Below are 25,586 nucleotides of genomic sequence, written 5' to 3'. Positions count from 1 at the left end.
CTTTTCTGGGAACAAGGAATAGTCTGGAATAAAAGCCTTTGCCTGTTTGATCTGATGGGACAGGTTCTACTGCCCCCTGGGATATGAGAGTTTGGAACTGTTTCAATGCCTCTGTCCATTGATTTGGTGGTAAGTCTGGGTACCCTCTTGGGATTCAAAGTTCGCTGAAAAAGAATTTGTATCCCTGAAAAATGATCTTTAAGACTCACTGGTCCTTTGTTACAGAAACCAATTGTCTTTGAAGAGGGAGAGCCTTCCTCCAAGTTTTTGATGAGTGAAGGGAGAGGGTGTCATTGTGAGTGTTTGCCATAAAAGGATGGAGGTGGTCCACTGTTTGCTTCTCTGCTAGCCCTGGGATAAGGGCCTCGATGTTCCTGCTGAATCTGGGAGGTTGAACCTGAAAGAAATCTTTTACTGTTTGCATAGATTTTGCTTTGTCCAACATCTTTTTAAGTACCCCTTCTGCTTTTTCCCAAAAAAAGTGCTCCTTATCGAGGTTGTTCCTTCAAGCCATGCATGTCTCCTAATAACAGATCTTGTCACTGCTAGAGGCTTCTAGGGCATCATATCCACATTGTAATAAGTGTTTGGCCACTTGACAAGCAGAGTGCAGTAAAATATGCTAACTCTTGAATTGGTACAGCCAGGAAACGTAGCAATCTTCAGTTTTAATATTACCAAAGTGTGTTGTTGATATTTTAACACATGAAACTGACAAATGAGTGTTCTGACTGCTAAGGTTGCAGAGCTGTATACTTTTTTATCCAATCTGTCCAGAGCTCTGGAGTTTTTGTCAGAAGGAAGAGGATTCTTGGCAGAACTAGTCTTAGCTCCTTTAGGTCCCAGTGGAATGACCTCTGGGTCTCAGCAGGATTTCTGTACAGGTATTTGTGAGAATCCAGTACTCTGTAGTACCTGTCTGGTTTACTGGGAGCAGGAAGGAGGCAGGGCATCAGGGGCTAAGCTGGATTCATGAAAAACATCATCCACCACTTCTAAAATAGGGGGGATGGCCAGGGGTCTGTGCTGGGGCAGGTCCAGAAACTCTCTAAGACTTTTCTTAGATTGTGGGAAGTCCTGAGATTCCCACTGGAAATGTTCTCTGAGGGAGTGAAGAGTTTCCCCAAAGGAAAGTCCTCTGGAGGGGAGGCAGAAAGGATGGATTCTTCTGCATCTGAATCTTTATAAGTAGTTAAGGGATGCTGTTCCTCTTCAAAAACTGAATAGTCTGATTCCTCAGAATCCTGTTCTATCATAATTTCTGAAGAAGGGTGCCTTTTCCTTTTAAAAGTTGTGGCCTGACTACCCTGAATAAGGGAGATGAGATCCTCTGCCATTTTAAGCATTTGTGCTTGGTGTGGTGGAGCAGTAGCAAGATGGTGGCTAGAAGCAGATTTCCTAGGAATGGCCTGGCTACTACACCTGAGAGAATCAGTCTGTCTGAGAGAAACGGTAGTCGGATGTGATGACATTTTTTGTCTAGATTCGGTAGTGCGAAAGGCCTCCTCAGAAGCCGGTGCCCCGTGTCGCTGCTCTGGACCCAATTGAGGCAGAGACAGCCAAAGGCTCGGAAGACGAAAAAGACTTCTGCAGCATACTGGACTCTGAAAGGGTCTTGGTAGAGGCCTGCATAGATATCGAATTGGGCATCAGGGTCTGCGAAAGCGCCTCACCAAATTTCAGAGAACTGATGACCTGCTTAGTGGTAGTGTCGTCGGAAGGCTTGTACGGTCTGTCTCTATTTTTATCTCTACGTTTTTTCGGAATGTCCACAGATTGTTGGTTGATGGATGCCATATCTGAATGCGAAGATGGAACATGAAAATAACTGTCTACAAAAAGAGCTCTACGACAAATGGCTCTCGTATTAAAGAAGGCACAGAACCGGCACTGGGAAACGTCATGGTCTGGGCCTAAACAAGTGACGCCGGAAGAATGCAAGTCTCTGTGTGAGATTTGCTTTTCACAGGTGAGACAACTGTTAACTTTTTCGGACATCGGTTAGTGCAAGAAAAAAAGGACCCCAACGGGGTACTTAGCTTTAGACGTTTTCAGCTAATTCAACTTCTGGTAGCGACCGACCGGCACTCGTGTGAACTGCTTTTGCTATGGTCTCCACGGCAAGAAAGATGATGTAATGACGTCGGCTGCCTTGCTTTACAGAACTGACTACCTGGTGTCAGACTACACACAACTGCAGTTGATGGAAAAAAAAATGAATATTATTCGGGCCAGCCGAGGGCTACCATAGCAGGGATAACCATCAGGTGATGACTTCAACAATGAAACACAAAGAACATCACTCCATCCAAGTTGTTGCTTTTTGTCTTCAACCTGTGGGAAATTGGATCAGATTCGGCCGCATTTTCCAGCATCGGATCTGAGCTCCAAGCTCCTCCCCTACTCATAATCCCCTGTCTCCCTCCTCCCCTCAGATCAAGTTTGCTGCTGACAGTAGCACCCCGACCTAACCAAGTGACAAACACTCTGGCAGTAGTACCCTGAAAGCACTATAAGGAAGACAGAAGCTTACTAGAGCAGGGGCTATATGCCCCTCTCATCTGGCCCACCACAAAGATCACATAAGGCAGGGGGGGGAAGGAGGGAAGGATGGTTGAAGACAAATGAAAAGCAACAACGCAGATGGAATGTTATGGTGAGTGCATAACTTTTTTATGTGAAGTTGTTGCTTTCATTTGATCTTCAAGCTGTGGGACAGAGTCCCCAGCTACCAAAAAAATCCAGAGAGGTCCTCATGGAAGGATGTTCCAGAGTACAGCAGAGTCCAAGGATGCCCTAACTCTAGACAGGTGATCTAACTTATAACGTGAAATAAACGTGTGTGATGATCCCCAAGTAGATGTACAGCAAATGTCATCCAAAAAAACCCTAGACCAAAAGGCTGCTGAAGTAGCCACAAACCTGGTAGAATGTGCCCTTGACATGACCAGGTGGAGATAATCCTTTGGCTTTAGAGGCCAAATATATGCAGTGAGAGATCCAACAAGCAACAGTTACCTTAGAAACAGGTTTACCTAAGAAAGGGTTAGAAAAGGAAAGAAATTTACAAAAGGGCTTTGTTCTATGCAAATAGAAGCATAGTTGCCTATGAACAACAAACAAATGCAATTTATACTCTCCCTTATTCTGGAAGTTCGGAAAGAAAACAGGGAGACGGATGGCCTGGTTGATGTCAGATTCTGATGCCACTTTCGGAAGAAAGGATGGGTTCATCCGTAAGGAAATCCTGTCTATGAAAGACCATATAAGAGGGCTTGACAGATCAGGTCTAAATCTCACACTCTTTTAGGCGAGGTAATAGCAACCAGAAAAGCTGTCTTCCAAGACATGAATTGTAAACCAACTGTAGCTGCTAGTTCAAAAGGGGAAGAGATCAATGACTGCAAGACAGAGTAAGATCCCAAGGGTCCTTGACTGGAGGCCTAAGTATTAAAAAAAAAAAAAAAAAAAAATAGTACCTTTCAAAAAGGCTTTACAAAGCTTGGAGGAAGCTAGGGAAGCCAAATTGTCTGCTGTATGAAAACTGGAGATAGCGGTCACTTAACCGTAGAAAAACTGGCACTCTGTTGAAAAATATCTGCCGGAAATTCCAAAATGGCAGAGACTGGTGCAGTGAAAGGGTCCAATCATGCTGAAACTCCCACATCAAAAAACCTTTCCACTTACTGGAATAAACCTTCCTGGTGGAAGATTTGTGAGCCGCTACTAAAATCTTCTTAACCGGAGAAGACCGCCCGGGAGTCCTAGCTATCACTGGAACTGGAGCAACCAAGCTGCAAGCGTCAGACTAACTAGATCTGACTGTGGGATCTCTGAAGAATGCGAGATCAGATCTGGTACCAGATCTAATATCCATGAAGGACACACTGCATGACACCAGAGAGGGGATCCAAACTTGGTGAAGCCAGAATGGGGCAATGAGGATCACAAAGCTCCCCAACCGTCAAGCTTTCTGTATGAATTTTGGAATCGGAGGAAGAGGGTGTAAGCATATAGAAGACCAGAGGGCCAAGCTTGAACTACAGCGTCTCTGGGGCGACTCCCCCAGAGGGGGGTTCAGAGCAAAGAACTCGCTGCACTCTGCATTTGGAAGGAGAGGTGAAGAGGTCGCACCAAGGCTGACCCCACTTTACAAAGATCTGCTCTGCTACTGAAGGATTCATAGACCACTTGTTAGGCATCAGAATAGATCTGATGAATCTGTCTGCCAGAATGTTGTACCTCCAGGGAATGTGCATTGCCACCAAAAAAACGGCCGGTGGAGGTCGCCCATTCCCACAATCTCATGGCTTTGTGACAAAGGGGATAGGACCTAGTTCCCAGTGTGCTGATGTACCAGACTACAGACATGTCTGTCTGGATGGCAATCACCCCCCCTTGGGAAAGGTGGGCATGAAGATCTTGCAACACCAACAGCACTGCCCTCACCTCCAGAACATCGATATGCAGATGGGTCTCCAGGGCAGACAGCATGCATCCATGGTCACAGTGGTCATAGGGGCAGGGAGGATAAACAGGCGACCCAGAAGATCTGGAGAGTGAAGCCACCAGAAAAACGAATCCCTGCAGGACCAAGACAAACAAACTGGTCCACTGGAGAACCCTCATGTGCAAACAAGCCATGGGGATCAGGGTGATCATGGACCCAGACGCCTGAAGGACAGTCTCTGCAGGGGGATACTGGGTCTGAACAACGTACAACACATGATGGCCGAGGGATTGAAGTCTGTCCAGAGTTAGAAAAACCTTGCTCTGAGTGGAGTCTGTGCCCCAATGAAATCTAGAACTTGAACTGGGTCTAACAGGGACTTGTTGAGACTTATGGTTATGCCCAGCTGGTGGGCGGTCTGGAGAAGATCTCTGGCTTGATGGAGTCGATGTCTGAAGGAAATGGGAAGGAGCCAATCGGCCAGGTAGGGGAAGACCTGGAACCCCTGCAGCCGCAGGTGAGCAGCCACCACTGGCATCGCTTGAACACCCTGGTGGCAGTGGTAAGAACAAAGGGTACCACTCTGAACTGGTAATGACTGGCCCCCAGCCGGAAGCAGAGGAACCTCAGACAGCGCCTGTCCATTTTGATGTGGTAGTACGCATCCTGAAGGTCTGCGCACATCCAGTCGTTTTTCTGAAGGAAGGGCAGAAAGGACTGGAGAGTGACCATCCAGAATATTATCTTGGCAACGGACAGGTTTAGGGTTGAAAGATCCAGAATGGGTCTCAAGTCCCCCATCTTCTTTGCACTAAAAAGAACCTAGAATAGACTGCCTGATCCAGATTGATCTGGGGGGACAGGCTGGATGACTCATTTTTGGAGCAGCTTGGAGATTTCCACTGCTGGTCCCTCCCATTACATGGGTGGAACGTCCGGGAGGTATTTAGGGAGATTTGCCATTTGAATGAAGGAAACAGAGTATCCTCTGGTTAGGATTTGCAACACCCAATGAACGTCTGTGACAGACTCCCAGGCTGTTGGGTGCAGTGAGAGACATCCCCCAACTGCCTCCAGAGACAAGCAGTCAGGCCACCCTTGAGGGCTGCTGCGTGGGTCTGTCCGGGAAGGAATCCAGAGACCCCTGGTTGCTCGGACCCACTCTGGTGCGAGGACAGCATCTGTCATATCCTCCTCTGGGTGAGGGGGAGTCCTGAGCATCTTGGGAATACCAGAGACTTCAAGAACCACATGCACTTAGAATCTTATCACGGCACTTGGGGATGGGGACCACCATGTCAGGTTCTTTCCATGCCCGTGATATAATCAAATCCACAAGCAGATCCACAGGAGGGGACACCCAGGAGATAGAGGGTCCTCTGCCAAATGCCTCCAGGAACACAAGCTCATTTGGGTTGGGTTTTTGGACAGAACACCTCCCACGCTGGCATGATGTCTCCAAAGGAGACATCATCCAGGTGTGGCCAGGAGAAACCCTCCCCTTCTTCTAAGTCTGTCTCTTCTGTGAGGGACTTTGGTTGTGAGTCGAAGTACCTCCTTTTGCACGCATATTTCCGAGGGAGCTCCTCGGGGAGGGGGGGGGTCTTTGGGGAAGACTCAGAAACTTCTGGCTGTTCCTGTGGAGGAACTCCCCGGGGCGGAGAGGAAAAGGCTGTCCCTGTGGGGGCAGGATGGCAGAATCCAGCCCAGAAAGAGAGGGAGCCAGGACAGAATCCGAGGACTATGGCATCAAGGGTCTTGAGGGAACTGAGAGAACCCTCTCCACCACGTCAAAAGCAGAGGGAGAACGAATCCCAGAAGCTGGGACCAAGGCCAGATAAGAAACCCTCTGAGTCAACGGTGGAGTCAGATCTGAGCCGCCAGTTGCCTAGACTCTGAGTGGAAGGGTCAACTCAGAGAACCTCACAGCAAACGCTAAACCCTCAGATCTGGCGCCAAGAACTAGTTGGAGCTGAACCACTCAGGGCAATGGTTGGAGTAGAGGTACCTGGTACGACTGGTGCCGACACAGAGAGGCCTCGGACCAAAGTAATCCAAAGCCAGAAGTCAGACTAGAGAAGCAGCAATGAGAAGAAAGGTGGACTGCATGCTCCCAGTCCCAGAGGGGGAGGAAGTAGGCAAAAGTCATCTGGATTTGGGTCCAGATGAGTATACACATCACCCTGTCCAACTTGGCTTCAGAAAAGCTGCAGGAGGACCAGATGGAGGAACCCACAGATATGGGCCTAGAAACGAGCCAGGGGAGAGGCAATAGAGGGGATTGACCCTGAGAGACTTTTAGCTCTGGGGAAAAGTGGGACAACTAAGGCCATGGTGACCACAGGCTGGGAGCCGGGCAACAATTAAGTGGATCGGCCCGAGGATGCTTCCTGGGTCTATCTCACTGTGTCTGTGCTTCTCCCCATCCATGGCCCTGGCCCTCTTGGCAGGAGGTTGAGTCCCAGAGGCCGGGGCGGAGAAAGACGCAGAGGCCACAGAGGAAGGTGGAGGGAGGATGCCCTTCAAGATCAGCTTATTCTTCCTGTTGATCAATGCACGGGGGGGAGGGGGGTTTGAAGCCCATGCAGATTGAACAGGAAGAGTCTAGGTGTGGGACTCACAAACACACAGAGTGTGGCCATCAGAAGGAGGGAGCTTATGGCCACACACTGTGCATTTCCGAAACCTTGGTTTGAGGGTCTCTGCCATAGTAACGGACCACACTTGTATGCATACACGCACACACACTTAAGAGGAGGGAGAAATAAAGGAAGAAAGCAAGGAAAGGGAGGTTTTTTTTTTTTGCATTACTGGACAGACACCTGAGTACATGAAGGGTAGGGGACAGAACTAGAGACAAATGACTAAGAGGGCTAGAAAGACAAGACGACCAGAAAAAAATATAAATTTACTCACCAGGAACCTGGAGCAACAGACCACGATGCTGACTGGATGCGCGGCAAATGAGATCTGAGGGAAGGAGGGTGACAGGAGGATTATGGGTAGAGGAGGAGCTTGCAGCTTGGATCCGATGCTGGAAAATGACGCTAAATCTGATCTGTGCCAGATCCGTATTCCCACAGGTTATAAATCAAACGAAAACAACTTCAGATAATTCTTTTCCTCTATTGAAGCCTTCTTTGCCTACATCCTTATCTCAATCCAGAGAAAAAAGTTCTCAGCATGCTGAAATGTTCTTTCACTGACAGGATAATCTAACTTTTCACTGTTAGCCATGCTTGACTGCATTTAGCCTAAAAACCCTTGCAATCAGCTCTGCATATTGTTTTTACTGTATTTGCATTGCTTCTAAACTGTTTGCACTTTAAAAGTTAGTTTTTGTTTAACTGTTAGGCTAACACACTCAAGTGTGCTAGCCGTTTTAAAGCATTTACTGTTTTTGTTACTGTATCTTTTTCTTCTGTCTCTGAAAAAAAGAAAAAAAAAAGAAAAAAATATCCTGGTTTTCCCACCTTACTGAACTATAATAGTCCAGTCTTCAGATTTTGCTGATCTCTGGGCTTTGTCATAGTTCCTGTGCTATCCATATCCTTATTTGGATAAGAGGAAGCTTCTTTGTTCACCAGTGGGAGTGGGGAGCACTGAGCAACCTATTTGTCCCTAGAGGAGTGGTTCCAGCCCAGCAACTTGTAGTTTATTGGCCATTTTGGGTCAATTCTAGCTCTTTTCAACCCCCTGCTATAAAGCCCGCTTTTGCGCACTTTTGTGCTTGAATACGACTCAGCACAGCTCCTCGTGGTGTCCTGCAGAGTTCTACAAGCAGCAGAGAGTGAAAGAGTGACTTTCCTTGATTTATAAGTATTTTTTCTGGCTTTCTTTTTGACTACTGTATCTCGACTGCATTTCGCCTAAAAACCCTTTAAATCAGCTCTGCATATTGTTTTTACTGTATTTGTGTTGCTTCTAAACTGTTTGCACTTTAAAAGTTAGTTTTTGTTTAATTTAACTGTTAGGCTAACACACTCAAGTGCACTAGCCGTTTTAAAGCATTTACTGTTTGTTACTGTATCTTTTTCTTCTCTCTCTGAAAAAAAGAAAAAAAATATATATATATATCCTTGTTTTCCCGCCTTACTGAACTAGAATAGTCCAGTCTTCAGATTTTGCTGATCTCTGGGCTTTGTCATAGTTCCTGTGCTATCCATATCCTTATTTGGATAAGAGGAAGCTTCTTTGTTCACCAGTGGGAGTGGGGAGCACTGAGCAACTTATTTGTCCCTAGAGGAGTGGTTCTAGCCCAGCAACTTGTAGTTTATTGGCCATTTGGGGTAAATTCCTAGCTGTTTTCAACTCCCTGCTATAAAGCCCGCTTTTGCACGAATTTGCGCGAAGTTGCTCATAGAGCAGCATCGGGCAGCGCCGGTTAATCAAGTTTAAACTACTTCTGGCTCCGCAAAGTCTTCTCTTCAATTTTTCCCTTAGAACTGCTCTACTTGCAATCTAAACAGTCTATTCTCTATCTGAAAAGCCCAGCACTTGCTCCTAAAGCATTTTTATACAGGTAAAGCACTCAAACAAAAAGAAAGTACTTCATTCACCCAAATCCCCTTGAGTACCCATTTCCCTATAGGTCCTTTCTGACTCAGTTACACAGCAATCCTTTACACTATCCCAGCATGTCGAAGGGTCAGTTGCTGGCGTCCTCTCCTGTTCAGCTGGTGAATCTGGGAATCTTGAGGCAATGTTACAATTGCCTCATGTACACAGACAACCCTCTCCTCCTCCCAACAAATACAAATATATGTGAGAGATGCAACTATATAGCCAAACTGGAGGCTGAGCTCTCTCAACTCAGTACTGGCAAAACCAGTCAGGAGGAGAAGGTAACCACGCACACCACAAACCCAGTCTCACATAGACCTATCACAACTGCAAACCAAACACATAAACACACAAAACATACTGAGGCTCTGATTAAAATCTACCAAAACAACAGAGGCCTCCAAAGCAGACACCCAAGCGACCACTACCTCAAGACATAGCACATGCAACACATAGTTCACAAAGTCAGTGTGCTAAACAGTCACAGCCCTTAAGGCCGAACAACATGCCAGATACACTTGTAATAGGTGACTCCATAGTCAGACACACTGACGTCCCGCTCATCAGACTGAACAAGGAAAAGGTTACAGTAAGCTGCCTGTCGGGCGCTAGAATCCGCCACATAACACAAGCACTCAGGTCACTCCAAAGCAAGTACAAATATGACTAAGTCATTGTCCATGCCGGTGTGAATGACCTGAGACGTACCTCCCTGGACTACATGAAAAGAGACAGAGGAGCTCTCTGATTATGTAGCCCAGGCCGGTATGACCCTGAGCAGCATCTTACCCTCACCAAGAATGATGCCACAGTACAAAGACAAAATGATCAGCTTTAACAATTGGCTTAATTACTGGTGTCATTCTAAGGGGATCCAATGTCTGTCTGCTTGGGAAGACATGTCTGACCAGCCACGCTGCTTCACAAGGGATGGCTTGCACCTGTCACCCCTGGGCTTCCGGATATTGGCCAAGGCTCTTGCCACCCCCATAGTGCCTTTTTTAGGCAAGGCTCAAAAGACAAACCCACCTCCCTAGAAAACACAAGTGAAAAAAAAAACTAAGGGTAATGCTGCTCAATGCCAGAAGTCTAAACCTCAAGATGCATGCTCTCGAAGCCCTCCTCAGTATGGAGAACATCGATGTCTGTGCAGTGACTGAAACCTGGTTCAAAGCTCCTGAGAGCACTCCAGCACTACCAGGTTTTACCTCATATCATGCTTTCCGGCCCCAAAACTTGGACCGAACCACAAAAGGAGGGGGAGTATCCATATTCATCCAAGATACCCACACCTCCAGGTTAGTGGCAATGCACGAAGCATCGGAGACTATCCAGGTGCAACTAACCATAGGCAAAACTGCCCTACAGTTTGTAGCATGCTACAGACCATCCTCTCAAACTCAGGAACCCCACTCAGCCTTCCTGAAGACACTGGAGAGTATGAATGTCTCTCCAAATACCATCATATTGGGAGACTTCAACTACCCAAACATAGACTGGGAACATTACTCAAGCCCCAACACCCTAGCCCAAAGGTTCCTAGAATTCATAAACTCAAATGCGATGGAACAACTAGTCACCATTCCCACAAGAGGAGATAATATACTAGACCTGATCATCACAAACATGGGGACAAAATGCTCCACACCGGAAGTATACCCCTCATTGGTGAGATCAGACCATAAATTAATCTCACTGGAAATCCACATCCTGCCCCCACCCCCTGCACAAAAGACCACAGTGAAAAACTTCTCAAAAGCCGACTTTACACTTCTTAAGTCTGAAGTGGTATCCTTCAAGGCCCCTGGGCCAATGGAAACCACAACCCACACCACTGAATCCTTTATAAATGCCTTCTACGGGCACCTTCAAGAATGCATGGATCATGCAATCCCCAATAAAACCAAGACCCATTCCCCTAAAGGTAGGCGCCCTGTCTGGTGGACCCCAGCCATTAACAAACTTTACAACAGGAGGAAGAAGCTACTACATGACAGAGCAAAATCCCTAAAAGGGAAGGCATCTCTGATCAGTACTAGCAAAAAACTTCTATCACACATAAAATCATCCAAGGCCAACTTTGAGAGAAAAATCGCAAAAGACAATCACAAGGCCTTCTTTAGCTATGTTAGAAACCTGGGTGGAAACTCCCAGATATGTTCAGAGTTGGTCCAAAATGACACAAAATACACTGAACCCACAGACATTGCCAACATTCTGGCAGACAGGTTCAGTGCAAATTTCTCCGCTCCCCCCCCCCCCCCCAAAAGGAGAAATCTATCCCAGCAGAGTGTAGCCTCCCTAACATCTCAGATGCCCAGGTGAGAGCCGCCCTCGCCAAAGCTAAAAACACAGCATCAATGGGACCGGATGGTGTCCCGGGCTGCGTGTTACATGAACTCCAAGAGGAACTAAACCCGCACATAAGGCTGCTGTTTAATCTTAGCCTTACTACAGGATATGTACCCAAAGAGTGGCGTACAGCAACAGTGGTCCCACTCCACAAAGGCGGTGCTTCTACGGACCCTGGAAATTACCGCCCCATAAGCTTGACGAGCCTGGTCTGCAAAGCTATGGAAATGATCATTATGGAACTCATAAACAAAGACATTGGGGACCTACAGACATTGGATCCTACCCAGTTTGGCTTTGCCAAGGGCAGATCCTGCCTTTTGAACTTGGTCGACTTTTTTGAAACAGTCACTAAGGCCATTGATGAGGGTAAGGCAGTTCACACAGCCTACCTTGACCTTGCAAAAGCCTTCGACAATACCCCACTCGGGCATCAAAGACAAACTCACCAGCTTAAATGTAAACCCATATGTCACAAGATGGGTTGCAAACTGGCTCAAGGACAGAACCCACAAGGTCAGAATTGCTGGAGCCATGTCAGACTCTAAGCCAGTCACAAGCGGTGTCCCACAGGGCTCAGTCCTGGGACCCCTCTTGTTCGGCATTTATTTTTCCGAGGTGCAAGCAAACATAGGAGGATTGTGGCTGACAAAGTTTGCAGATGACTGCAAACTGGGCACCATAACTGATACTCCAGCGGACACAAGCATCCTTCAGAGAGGCCTCATAGAAACGGATAATTGGTGCCAGAGCCATGGCCTTAAACTGAACTCCAAAAAATGTAGTCATACCCTTTGGGAAAAACAAGGTACCCACAAATTATCACATAGGTGGTAATCCATTAAGTACGGAAGAGGTAATCAGGGACCTAGGGACCCAAGTTGACAGTAACCTCTCATTTGACACTCACATTGCCAAGATGGTTAGGAAGACCTTCTATATTGCCCACCTTATCATGAAGGGATTCACATCTAGATCAAGAGAGGTCATTGTGCCCCTGTACTCTTCTCTTATCAGGCCCATGATTGAGTACAGTGCCCAATTTGGGATGTATCTTACCAGACACCTGCAGCAGTTGGAAAGACCCCAAAAGTTCCTCACCAAGAGGATAAAGGGTCTCAAACATATGTCATATGCTGCCCGGCTGAAGAAACTCCAGCTCTATTCAGTCACTTACCGCATACTCAGAGGTGATCTATGCCTGACGTACAAGGCCATGTCCAATCCGGAATTAATGGACATGCTCCACCTCAGAAAATCCAAATCCATCAGAGCCACGAGAGCAAGAGATTTGAACCTCAACACAGAAATAAATAGGACGTGCTGGAGGGACAGATTCATAACCCAGAAGCTCCCTACACTCTGGAACAGAATCCCAGTCCATGTTAGGCAGAGCCCCTCACTAACTCTCTTCAAGAGAAATCTTGACGAGTGGATGGGAGATCGTAGGTTTACCCCAGGGGTCATCTCTGTGTCACTACTAGACAGAGGCACAGTAAACTAAACCCTAAATGGGCGTAGTATTCTCATCCCAAGGGGTGGCGAAAGCCACACACACTCTGGCTAGGCTTATAAATGCCCTAGGGCAGCTAGCCTAGTACGAACCTATGAATCTATTTCCCTTTTCACTTGAATATCTGTGTACATTCACCTGTTTATGACATTTCAACAAGCCTCTATTGTTAATGTCATTTGTTACAAAAACATTCAGCAGTATAATACTTTTTGTTCCACAGAAATTCTGTTAAGCTAATGTATCACATACTATTTCTAAAAAGAATATCACACTATTATGGTCATCAAACCTTGGTTACTTTGAAGGAAAAACAGTTATATATATTTTCTATCAAATACACGTTATTGCTAAAAGGGAAACAAGTATTATGCTTATATAATCCCAACAAGACCCTTTGATGAAGTTGTTAATCAGCTTAATCTGAAAGGGCCTTAATGTGAAATGGGATATTTCAGTGTACTGCCAGACATCTGACAGCCTGAAACTATATCCTTTTCCAACTACAGGACAGTGAGTGCATTTTGTAATTTTGCCTCTGAATTTCACAATATGAGTAATCAGATAGAATGCTGGGAAAGTCAATAGGAAATTTTTCCTGCTACAGGTGAAGAATGTGCCTACCATCAACATTCCCTTGTTCTGCTGGACCATAGTCTTCTATGAGGCAAACAAAACAAAATTAAAGGTTCGATAATTCTGAAAAATCTTCACAAGACAGGATTCAGTAAGCATCAACTGCGCAGGAAATCCACCAGCATATTAATTTCTTCTGGAAGAATGATGTCTCTGTTATAGTCTACAGCTAAGCAACTTGTCTCTGTATAGGAAGCACACAAGTGAGTTCTACCCTGCTTGTTTATGTAAGACACCAAGGACTGGATGCCTGAACTAAGCAAGATGGCTTGTGGTTTCAACTCTCCTTCCAAAGCTTGCTGGGCAAGCAAAGCTGTCCTTCACCTCTAGACGTGTGATGTGAAACCTCGCTCTTGGACAATACTTGCCTTGAAACATGGAGAAGCTCATCCACATCCTAAGAAGCTTGCCTAAAGACACCCTCTCTTCTCCAAAAAAACTGAAGCATCCAAGATAGCTGACTTTTGAAGGCGGGAATAACCTATGAAGTCTCATGCAGGGACAGACCAGAGACTGCTTCTCAAGCCACGATATCACTACAATTACAGTAGGTCACAGGGAGAAAAAAACTGTTGAAACTGTGGTACGGGTCTTTGCCAGATCCTTCCTGGTCCCATAGTCCTGAATGTCTGACAGCTTCCAGATTGACTGATCCACTACAGAGGACTGAAACATGAAGTGAGACAAGGAGATGAACACCTTATGCCCTTACATGGTAGAGGACACCCCCATTTTGACTAATCTGTTCAGTGCTCTGAAATCATTAGTAGGCAAAAGGTTAAATGTTGCCACAGTCTCTCAGACTTGAGTCAGGCCGCAGAGATGATGCAAGATTCATATCATAGAAGACTAGGACAGCATCTCATTCCACTCAACTGGAAGCTTGACGAGGGAATCTGCCTTCTTGGGAAAAGAGGGAGCAGTACCCACATACCCTCATGATGCAAAGATAGCATTCTGGAGCACATTCTCTACTGATGGTACAACTCAAGGCACCCCCCTCCTCTCCTTCTCCAACAAACTCTTCAAGATGTTTTGCGGAGGAAGGAGAAGCCGGCCCACAGGTCACTCCACAGGTATCATCATTAAACTGAGGCTTTCTGTTAAGGAGGGTTCACTAGTACTTTTCTCACAAATAAGGTCCACTTTGTCCTGAGTATCCTTTAATAGGAATGAGAAGATGAGGGAGACCATCTCTTAAGATTTAATTCCAGGTTTTGAGGCTCAATGAATCAAAAGCATATTAACAGATGACTGCTAAAGGTCAAGTATAAAATAATATCAAACAGAGAAATCCACAAAAAGTACACTGGGACTGACACCATCAACCACCCATGTTTCTGAATGGTGGGTATCCACACCTCAAAGACTGATCCAAACATCCTTCTAACATCTAATGCATACAAGCATAGGCCTGGTCTACAAAAGCTACTAAGCAAAGGCGGCTCTGAAGGGCTCTCCTCAACCTTGGCCATCTAGCTCTGCTAGCTTGTGATAAACTGAGGGAACCTTATTACTAATTTCTGTGCTACGTACTCAAATAACCACCACCCTGTGAAATGTGAGGCAAGCCTAGAGACAGTAGCCAGATTAAAACAAAGGCACCAGGCAATAACACATGAAATCATACCATTATCACACTTGGCAGTCGCAGGGACAGAGTAGTCTTCATTCTCAATCTAACAGCAACAGAAAAATGTCAAATTTTTATTTTCTAGGTGCTGAACATAAACATGGGAATTTTTCTACAACAAACTTCAGGCTTGACATCAGAACTATGCAGAAGGCAGAAAAGAAATGACAGCTACAGTAGCTATTCATACTTTTGCAACACACTGCTTGGCACCATGGCATATACTGGCATAAGGATCATGCTAACTTGAAAGTAGGAAGCAGAAGAGAAAAAAAGCTGTACCGAGTACTATAAGAGTGGCAATCTGCTGAGGAGAATCATCACACACATCTGTTCTCTGATGCACAGAAAACTTCATATGAAAAAAAAAAAAGTGTACTGCATTTTCCCATTTTTTTTGCAGCTATCACTTAATACTACTTACTAATCTGTATTATTTCCATTTTTCATGCATACAACTGTGGTATTTTGCTGAGTACCCTCACATGCCACTTATTCTTAAAAATTCCTGTCAAGGTATCACTTCTATTTTCTAGACGTGTCATCTTCTCCCCTACTCCAATATTCCTTTTTGAGCCCACCTTGTTTAATACTTTCTATATATCTTAAGCACCCACATGACATTCTCCTTGTTGCCTCTACTCCAGAATTTACCTCTCCTAATAACCCCTCCACCTATCTTACCACTTTAGCCATTTTCTTCTGCACCCTGTCCAAAACCCTTGCTTGACATGTCAGAAAAGCACACAGTACTAGATAAAATAAACTCTTTAAAGCCTGTGAAGTGTCAAAATCACATCTGCTGAATGCATTCCCCTGCCTAAAGTTCCAGCATCCTACTTGGCACATGCCACAGTCCATTCACCCTATTGTGCTCACCATAAGAGCATGCAAGTATTTTTTTCATCCCTGTACTCCATAACCTTAACACCCCACATCAGCACCATGTTGCATGATCCCCTGACTACTACTTCCAAAATGTTGAGATAAATGGTATTAATTCGCATCTCCAATTTTTCTGCCATTCCCAGCCTCAATAAAATCAATCATTTAATTAATCAGTATATTTACAACAAATTCCCAAAAAATGTAAAGCAGAGAACAAAATTGCTCCAAAATGAGTTTTCATTTCTGCAAAGCTGTAGTAAGCTTTAAAATTCAGAAATGAGAAAATTAAATATCAAACAGCGTAAAGTGAACCACTCAAGTAATTACAGAATGAGTAATAGAGATACAAAATGTTTAAAAACAAATTAGGAATTAAAAAACAGCAAGTACTAGGAATTAAAAAAAAAAAAAACAACAGCAAGTACTTGAAAATTAAAAAAGAAGAATGAATTACACAGGAAGTAAAGAATACAGCCCAGACAAGCGGCTATCAAATGTCACCCTAGGTGCTTCAAGGAGCTGTGTGGGGGTAGATACAAGTAAGTGGCCAATGTCAGCACCTCTATTCCTGGGGCAGAGCAGCAGCCCGGTCTGCTGCAATGGCAGCACTCCCTGGATACAGAGGTGTAAGGTAGGAAGCATATATAGGCTGAGGATACACTATTGCCACTGCCAAGCAATGTTCTTATGGTAGCCTTCATTTAACTGGAAGACAGATAATCAGCAGACTGTGGGAAATAAAGACATGGGTGGACACTAAATGAGCTCTTAACAGTTTTCTAAAATAGCATTTAAAATAGCAAACAGAACAAAATAAAAATTGTATGTCATTCTGCAATGAAGCAAAGTGAATCAATAATGTTATCTTTTAAATCTATCTGAATTTGATTACTTAGAAGGTCCAACTTGGTCATGCAAGACCCCTTTTCAGCATAGACCTGAGGAGAAAAGCTTCCAAAACATATTTAGTAAAATAAATAAAAAAAACATACAAGGAGATTAATACATACAAATAAATAAAAAACAACAGGTGCATCAGTTTTCTAAAAAGAAATCAATGACAAACCGCATACGCAATAAACAGGGTGGCAAAGTGGTCAAATAAGGAAAAGGCTGAACAATATACTGAAAGAAAACTTTAAAAAAATTAAAAAGTGTGGCTTCTCCAGTAACTTTGACTTTCTCCAACCTACCAAAATCTTGCTGCTTGTGTACTTTTTTCTCTTGTGCCTTGAGTCTTGGCTAAAAAAAAAAAGTTAAGGAACAGTTCACTTTTAAAAATTACATGAAATAAAAATAAAGCAAACTATTAATTTCCCCTGTCCAGGTTTCAGACGTTCACAATGGGGAGGGCCTTGGCTGCTCGGGAAAAGTCTGAATGACTTTGGTATCGTGGAAGATGTGATCTGCACTCTGCGGACATTCAAGTTGATGCACACCCTCCCCTTTAAATGTTTAAAAGCAGCAAACATCCCAGACACAGGAAGAATGTGCTAACTTTACAAACAGTGGTCTAAGGTCAGGATCAAACCCAGGACCCTGGAGCATGAGTTACAGATCTTAGTCACTGAGAGTTACAGAGCTCCAATGTAGTACAGAAATATACTTTCTTACCCATTCTGTTCACCTGGCAAACCACCTTTTCACCCATCTAACAAAACGGTGTGCGAGTTCGAAGAAAGCTGAATGTCCACAAAAAGTAAAGGGAACTCCGCTCTGAGACATCAAGAATAAGGTCCCACTCCAAATTGCTACAAGAAAATACAGTGCTTCAGCTCTCTTGGGGGCAACACCAAAGCAGACAAAGCAAAAAGGAGATGCCTTCATGTGTCTGTGACAATAAAAGCTGGTTCAAGGGGAAGAACAACCACAGAAACTGGAAATGATGCACCCAACACCTACCCACAAGCTTAGATAATATTTAAAAAAAAAAAAAAAAAAAAAAAGGGCAAGAAATCTACACGAAGAAGGCTTCATCCCACAAGCTGGAGGAGCTCTAAGACTCAAATGTTTCACCCGCCTTAGAAATGAAGAACCCCCCTACACACAAACAGACACACACATTGCTGCAATGAAGAGCCAACTGAGGAGGGGGCAAAGTCTCCTACCAACAAGGTCCTGATCAACTGACGGCACACAACAGTGACATCAGACAGCACAGGAGTCAAGCTGGGTGAGGCATGTGTTTCAAGTGAGTTGCACAAGCAGGAGAGGTCACTCACTGGCTTACAAATGAAATTTGTGCAAAGTCCAATACCTGATACCACACATCCTACTACCAAAAGATGAAGAATCTCTCTCGCAGTGGACCACAACACTGGTTCACTCCAAAACTACTACTAGCTCCATGACAAACTTCCTTCTACTTTTCTTTCTGAATTTGGAAATACAACTAGAGAAACAAAAGAGCATGCAAACAGGATTGACATCCAAACTTTGCGATTGGCAAAAATGAATTGGTGGGCACAAGGATGAGCATACCTAGGAAACCAATGAGTAACATGCCTAAACACCACGGTGCATTGCTACAAGTCGGTAAACGAAAAACACTCTAAATGAACTGGTTTGTGAATTAAAGAACTAAAACTCTGCTAAGACGAATATATTTTATTGCTAAAAGTGGTGAAGCGGTAGCATTGCTGCCTCACAGCAAGAGGTTCTCCCGTTCGATTCTCGGCTGGAGTGCCTTCTGTGTGGAGTCTGCATGTCCTCACCACAGTCGAGTGGCATTCGAAAGACATGCGTAGAATGGGCATGCCTTCTTTGAAGGTTAGGCATCGAGCTGGCACCTCAGCACCATAAAAATCTACTGCCAATCATTAGCGGAGGGGAGTTCTGCTGTGGCGACCCCTAACCGGGAAAAGCCAAAAGAACAACAACTAAAAATAAAAAAAGGAAGCACTTTCATTTTATAAAATCACTACAAGGATAAAGTCAGACTACAAACTTCCAGTGGAACCACTGCAGTTACATATAACTATGATGTGATTTATCATGAGCCTTGGCATAGCATTTCTAATTCATGCACTGTCAAAGAATGCCTGGTAAGTGCATTAAAATGATCATTTTGTTAAATCATACACAGATTATGTATTCTTTTCTTTAACTTCTTTTGGTCTTTCCAACATAACATGATTCACACATTCAACATTTAGTGATGTAAACAATATAACTTGGCTAACAAATGAACTTCGCTGGAGATGCACATGTTCTGGAAGTGAACACACAATATACATCGGTGCCTTCCCCTATAAACCTACACATATTTGAACTATGGCATCTGTAAGTACCACTGATCCTATTGCCAATAGAACTCACTTCCTTTATGTTTTCTGGTCTCTACGAAATAGATCTTTGATATCTGCACATTTGCTTATAAATTCGGGATGAAATTCCCACTAAAATGCCGCATCTCAATTACTTCATAAAATACTCCAATTGTCATTACTGACTTTACTGTTAACACTATTTGTTGTACAAGTTAAAACCATACCAGTTTCCCTATTCATGTTCACCAATAAACTCTGATGTCCTTATACTAATAATCACAATTTCATTTCTATCATGTGGCAAAATGGCATCCGATTATCCCTCCTTTTAAATCTTTCTACAACTTGCTTTAGACGTAGTTAAATTCATCACTCTAGTCTTCATACTTTTAAATAAATTATTTTTCAAATGAAAAGGGTGCCCTATTTGTGTAATGTAATATGAAATTACTACCAAATTCTTCCAGTTCATGTTCTGCACCTTTCCACAGTATAAAAATACTGTAGATAAAACAAAATCTAATAATGCTAAAATATTTATTATACAATTATATCAGTATTCAAAAATCTGTACGCTGATTGGTCAGCCCAACCATTTTGCCTACTGTAAGTCAAGCATATACCAATAAAGTCTGGTTGCTGAAGTACCACTGAGTTACTAGGCGTTTTTCTATTAGTATAGAGTACAGAGGTATATATCTCAACTATCTGGACTTTTTCCCTCATACTTTGTCTGTTCCTCATAAAATTTGTGGTTTTCTAACAAATCACTGAGGCATGAAGTCACTACATAATGACACGCATTTCCATGACAAGAATTTGATATCACATGTGGCAGCAAGCTCAAATGGACTCTGTGTGACAGACTGCAGCAAAAAAGAAAGGTCAAAGGGGGGATCCTTGACAGGAGGAAGCAGCAGAAAAAACCCTTTCAAAAACACCTTACACAAGGGAGTGGAAAAGGAAGGTTCCTCATAAACATGAAAGTGTGAGATAGCTGCCAACTGCACTTTGATAGTAGAGAAGTCAGCGCCAGTTTGAAAGAACAAAGACAAGAGCAGCAAGACATCTTAAATGGGAGCCGAAGCAGGATCCAGACTGCACTGCTTATCCCAAACAGAGAACCTTTTCCACTTACTGGAGTAAACCTTTCAAGTGAAAGCCTTTTGAGAGACCAGAGTACTGTTCTTGACATGAGAAGCCATCCTGGACTGTTTCAAGATTACCAGAAGTGGACAAACCATGCCATCAGACGAAGCACCTGGAGGTTATGAATCAGAACCAGAGATGGATGGGAAATCACACCTGGAATGGGATCTAGTACCCAAGGGGGGTAACTTCAAATGAGACCGTAGAATGGGGAACCATACCTGTTGAGGCCAAAAGGAAGAGAAGAGGATCAAGGTGGCCTTGAGGCGACAAGCTTTCTGAAGCATTCTAGGAATGAGAGAGAGAGAGAGGACAGGCATAAAGGAGACCCAGAGGCCAATCGTGAACCAGTGTGCATCTGGGAGATTTCCCATCTGGGGGGAATCAGCGTGAAATACTGGCTGCATTTGTGGTTTAAGAGGGGAAGCAAACAGATCACAGCTCAGTTGAGCCCAGTGAAGGAAAATCTCTTCCGCCACCAAATGATTCAAGGGCCACTTGTGAGGACTCAGAATTGCCCTGCTGAGTTTGTCCGCTAGTACGTTGGATGCTCCGGGAATATGCAATGCAACAAGAAAGTGCCCCGAGGACACTGCCCATTACCACCCCCTCATGACCTCGCAACAAAGCAGATACAAACGTGTGCCTCCTCCCCGCTTGTTGATGTACCACACAACACCCATGTTGTCCATGTGAACTTCAATGTTAGTTGGATGGAAGCAGTCCTGAAAGGTTTGCAACATGAGGAGGACCACCCTCATCTCCAGAACATTGATTTGCAGTTTGGTTTCTGCAGCAGACCACATGCCTTGGACCATCTTTCCATGAAAATGCCCCCCCGCCCCACCCCACTCCCACAGGGAAGCGTCTGAGGACACTGTAGCTCTGGGGGGAGGAAGAGAGAATGGTGTGCCAGCAAGAAGGTTGGGAGACTGGATCCATTAAGATGAAGCCTGCACACTGGAGTGAGACGGATTGGAGTTGTCATAGGATGATACAGGGAAGACCACTGAACCGCTAATGTCCACTGCAGAACTCTCATGTAGAACCTGGCTAATGACACCAGACAAATCGCTGCTGCCATGCACCATAAAGCCCTGAGAATAAGGTAGGCCTGAGGATGAGTCTGATCTAGAAGGCATTGGGCATGGGTTCTGATGAGATTATGTGATGGAGAGGTACTGCTGCAATCTCTGACACAGTGTCCAACTGGATCCCGATAAATTCCAAATTTTGGGAAGGAATCAACTTAGATTTGGGGAGATTCACTAATCCCTAACTGCTCAAATAGCTGGAGTAGGTCCTGAGAGGCAGTGGTCAAACGATGCTTTGTGGGAGCTATAAAGAGCCAATCGTCGAGGTACAGAAAGACCTGGAATCCCTACAGTCTCAGGTGAGCTGCAACCACTGCTATGCACTTGGTGAAAACCCAAGGGGGGACTTACTGGACATGGTGCAGCCAAAGCAACACACAGAACCGGTTGAACAAGCACGGATCAAAACCAGAAAAGGGCCAACCAACAAATGTACATCAAACACTAACAAACTACAGGACTATCTACTACAAAAAACACCACCAAACAGCAGAAATAATGGCCACTTTAAAAAAGTGGCACCAAAAACACACACACAGGCTAACAAACAGAAACCAATGGGAGGGGAGGGACTAAAATTATCAGTACTAAGTCCTACACTTTACACAAACAAGAAAACACTAAATTACAAGAAAAACTACTGACAAAAAGTTTGAAAGAAAGCTACTTATCCCCACTGGAGACTCAAGCCAAATAATCTGTGTCTGAACCTTAGCACGAGATCGGGGGGGGGGGGGTTAGAGGGCAGCAAGGGATCATGGGAATGAAAAGAGTTTGAGCCTAGAAGCGGTCTATAAAGCTGTCGGATCCAAGACCCAAGATTGAGCAATAGTGACATGGATAACATCAGATCACCATGGCGCCATTATACAAAGCCATTATTTAAGAAAAGCAAGTAGTTTCTTTCTTAAACAATTTCATTGCATAATAACAATAACTGACTCATGGGTGTGGATATACTGAAGATTTACCCATGGTTGGCTTTGTTTACCACCAACAACTGTAAGTAAATCTTCAATATGCCCACACCCACTCGTCTGTTATTGCTCAACTATAAAAGTATTAATTTTCCCAATAATTCATCAAAAGATTAGCAAAATTCGACGGTAGTATGGCCCCCATTGCCACTCCTGCAATCTGTTGAAAGTCCAGAAAATTATTTCATCAACAAATCTATACATCAATTAAAAATCTATCTCCCTGACAAAATATTCTTGTCCTTTAATAGCATATTGCGACCCCAACTTGTCTATCTCATGAGATTACAGTATGACTCAAAATTATTCTCTTTTAAATAAACATTCTTTAAATATCCTTAAAATGAAATGAAATGAATCCTTACACAAAGAACATAAAAAAGCCTGTTAATGCAGTGCATCTAAAAACAGAAATTGATACTAACAACCTTCCCAGCTGACACTATTGATCCAACTAGGGATCCAACTCATCCATGTGTTTCTAGGGATTAAAAAACACCCCTATAATTGAATTCTGAACTACAAAAAAACTCACTCATACATTTCTGTACTTCTGTATCCTTGCATCAAATTGCTTATCATTTTGAAACTCTACATTATATCCTTTTAGGTCACCACTTTATAAAATTTATTCTTATTTAACACTTCATTTATTTTGTTTACATAAACATCTAAATCCATAACAGTGGCTCCCTCTGCTATAGTAGGGTGCAACAGGGGATTATACAATCATTTTTTTTGTTCCTTGTTGATTTCTTCACTATTAATGTGAGTCTGCTTGAACAAAATCTTGAAATTTAGCTTTCTTGTAAATAGGTTCAGAAGGTCTTTCTAACCACTTTGTGGATTGCCAATTAAACAGCTTTATGGATTTTGTTCTATCATGTAATAGCTTTCTGCCTTTAAACTATACAGTGTCAACTCACCTTACTCGTCACGAGGGAATAAAGGACACCTTTTATCAACAAACAAGACTCGACTTCAGTCAAGATTCTACGGGAGAGATTAAATACCTTGAAATCCATAGGCCTCAATACCTCTTCTTAGCTCAATAGCTTCTCATCATTCTTCTTCTTTTTGTGCAAATACAACTATAAAAAGACATTTTGCAAAGACCAACAGACATGAAAGAAGCAGATCCCAAAGGCAACACGATCAATGACACCTATAATGCCATACATTTAAGATGAGTACATTTATAGGTTAAGGCACCAATGTAGATTGTGTGAACAGTTCCAAGATTTGTGCATCTCCAGGGAGGTTCAATTCTAAGTTATGTTTACATCGCTAGACGTTCAATCTTCGAATCATTTGTTGTTGAAAAGACAAAAAGAAAGTTAAAGAATGTATAAGTATCTGTATGCAAAAAATACATAAAGATTGATTTAATGTATTTTGTAGGCGTTGGGGGATAGTGCATGTATTTTAAGAAGTTTACTTTTTTTGTTCTTGATTTTATAACAGAATATAAGATGTGGCAATAGAGATGACAATTTGGAAAGTTGTCAATATTGCTGGCAAATTATATTATATGCATGTGCTGGAAAGAGTTTAAATGCAAGTGTAGACTACAAATGCGCTCTGAAAATGAAACAGAAATGCTATGTGCAAAGCATGACAAATCACATATCAGTTAATATATATAATGGTAATGGTTCCTTTTACATGTTTGCATTCTAATAAAAGTGCTGATCCAAGTGGTGATTATATAAAATGAAAGCGCTTAGTAATAGAAAGCATTAATTGCAGCATTCTTTTGGTTTTTCCACTCACAGACCAGTTGGTTTTGAGTGGCAATGACTGACTTTCCTACATGTGCATTCACAGATGTACAGCCCGAAGCATCAGGAACAACTGCCAAATGCTGAATGTTAAACAGCAGAATCCTAAAGAACTCAATAGAGAGGATCCTCAGTACTGGACTGTTTTTGTGCAATTTTATTTACATAACAGAAAACTGTTTTAATGGGGGTTTTTTTTGGACAGCAAGACTACAAAAACTTGGAAAAGAAACTTGCCACAAGATGACACAAACAGATTGTGTCTGTCTTGCATGTTAAAAAAAATGCTACCATACAACTAAGGAGGGTAAAACTGGTTACTCTGCTGTTGTACAACTGACACATTCATAAAAAGAAGCAATGGCAAATGCTTTGAAGCATTTAAAGTCGGACTTGTAAAAAGGCAGTTTCAGCTTCTCCCCCCTTGTTGAGAGAGAACATTTGAAGTTCAGAACCTCTAGTCTTTTAAGCCTTACTCAAAATGATATCAGATCTAAATTTGTACTTTGTACAAAATTTAACATTTGAATTTTTCTTTATACAGCTCATTCTAGTAAAAGCAATAACTATCAACAGTCTAATAACACTAGGTTATGATCACAGGAATGTAAACATTGGTAAAGTGTTAGATGATTCACGCAATGCAAAAAAAATCTGAGAATACCAAGAGTACGCGATGACAAAGTTAGCGTATGAATGGCAAAAGCAAAAAAAGAGAAACCTCAATACATTTTCGCAAGCAGAAAAGCAACCATCTTTTAGCATCTAAACTTATAAAATTATTATTAAAAACATACATTAACCCACCTAATTGTTGGATCACTGTTGGAGGTAATCCACACACCTGCAAAATTATTTGCATATATTTTGTTCTCTATAAACTGTCCTCGCCCTTTTTCATGAACATAGATTCCACCAGTTTGTCCATGATGAATTTCACACCGAACTACTGTAGGGTTGGCATATGCCTTCACTTCAAAACCAGCTATCCTATTTTTGTGGATGTTACAGCTTTCAAAGTAACCCTGAATTTAAAAAAAAAAAGTTATAATCACAAACTATTTTAAAACAAAACTTTCTCAAAATCAACAATGAATATTTTACCATACATGAAGGAAATAAAGTCCTGCAAGAGTACTTATCACAGCAGGTGTTCACACAGGATTGCTGCTGCAGTGCATTCATAAAACATAAGACATAGCTGCAGGCAGATGTTAGTTATCCAGACAGATTTCAAGAGCAGTCAAATGTTCTCAGCTAAGCAAGTTATCTCCCGCACAG

At 43.2% G+C, this 25,586-nt stretch overlaps 1 protein-coding gene across 3 annotated transcripts in view; it reads right to left on the bottom strand.

The window, feature by feature from the left end:
• The window catches only part of FBXO11 (F-box protein 11), a 2,134,039-nt gene that overhangs the window by 1,064,588 nt on the left and 1,043,865 nt on the right, over nucleotides 1-25,586 (bottom strand). For all 3 annotated transcript variants that reach the window (XM_044075082.1, XM_044075080.1, XM_044075081.1), the window contains exon 12: nucleotides 25,113-25,330. In XM_044075082.1, coding sequence (XP_043931017.1) covers nucleotides 25,113-25,330 — 218 coding nt within the window. The remainder of the gene's footprint in view (nucleotides 1-25,112; nucleotides 25,331-25,586) is intronic.

Source organism: Protopterus annectens, chromosome 6.part0 (assembly GCF_019279795.1).
Source record: "Protopterus annectens isolate FY-2018-M chromosome 6.part0, PAN1.0, whole genome shotgun sequence".
Lineage (NCBI taxonomy): Eukaryota > Metazoa > Chordata > Ceratodontiformes > Protopteridae > Protopterus > Protopterus annectens.
This window is presented reverse-complemented; position numbering and strand designations above follow the sequence as displayed.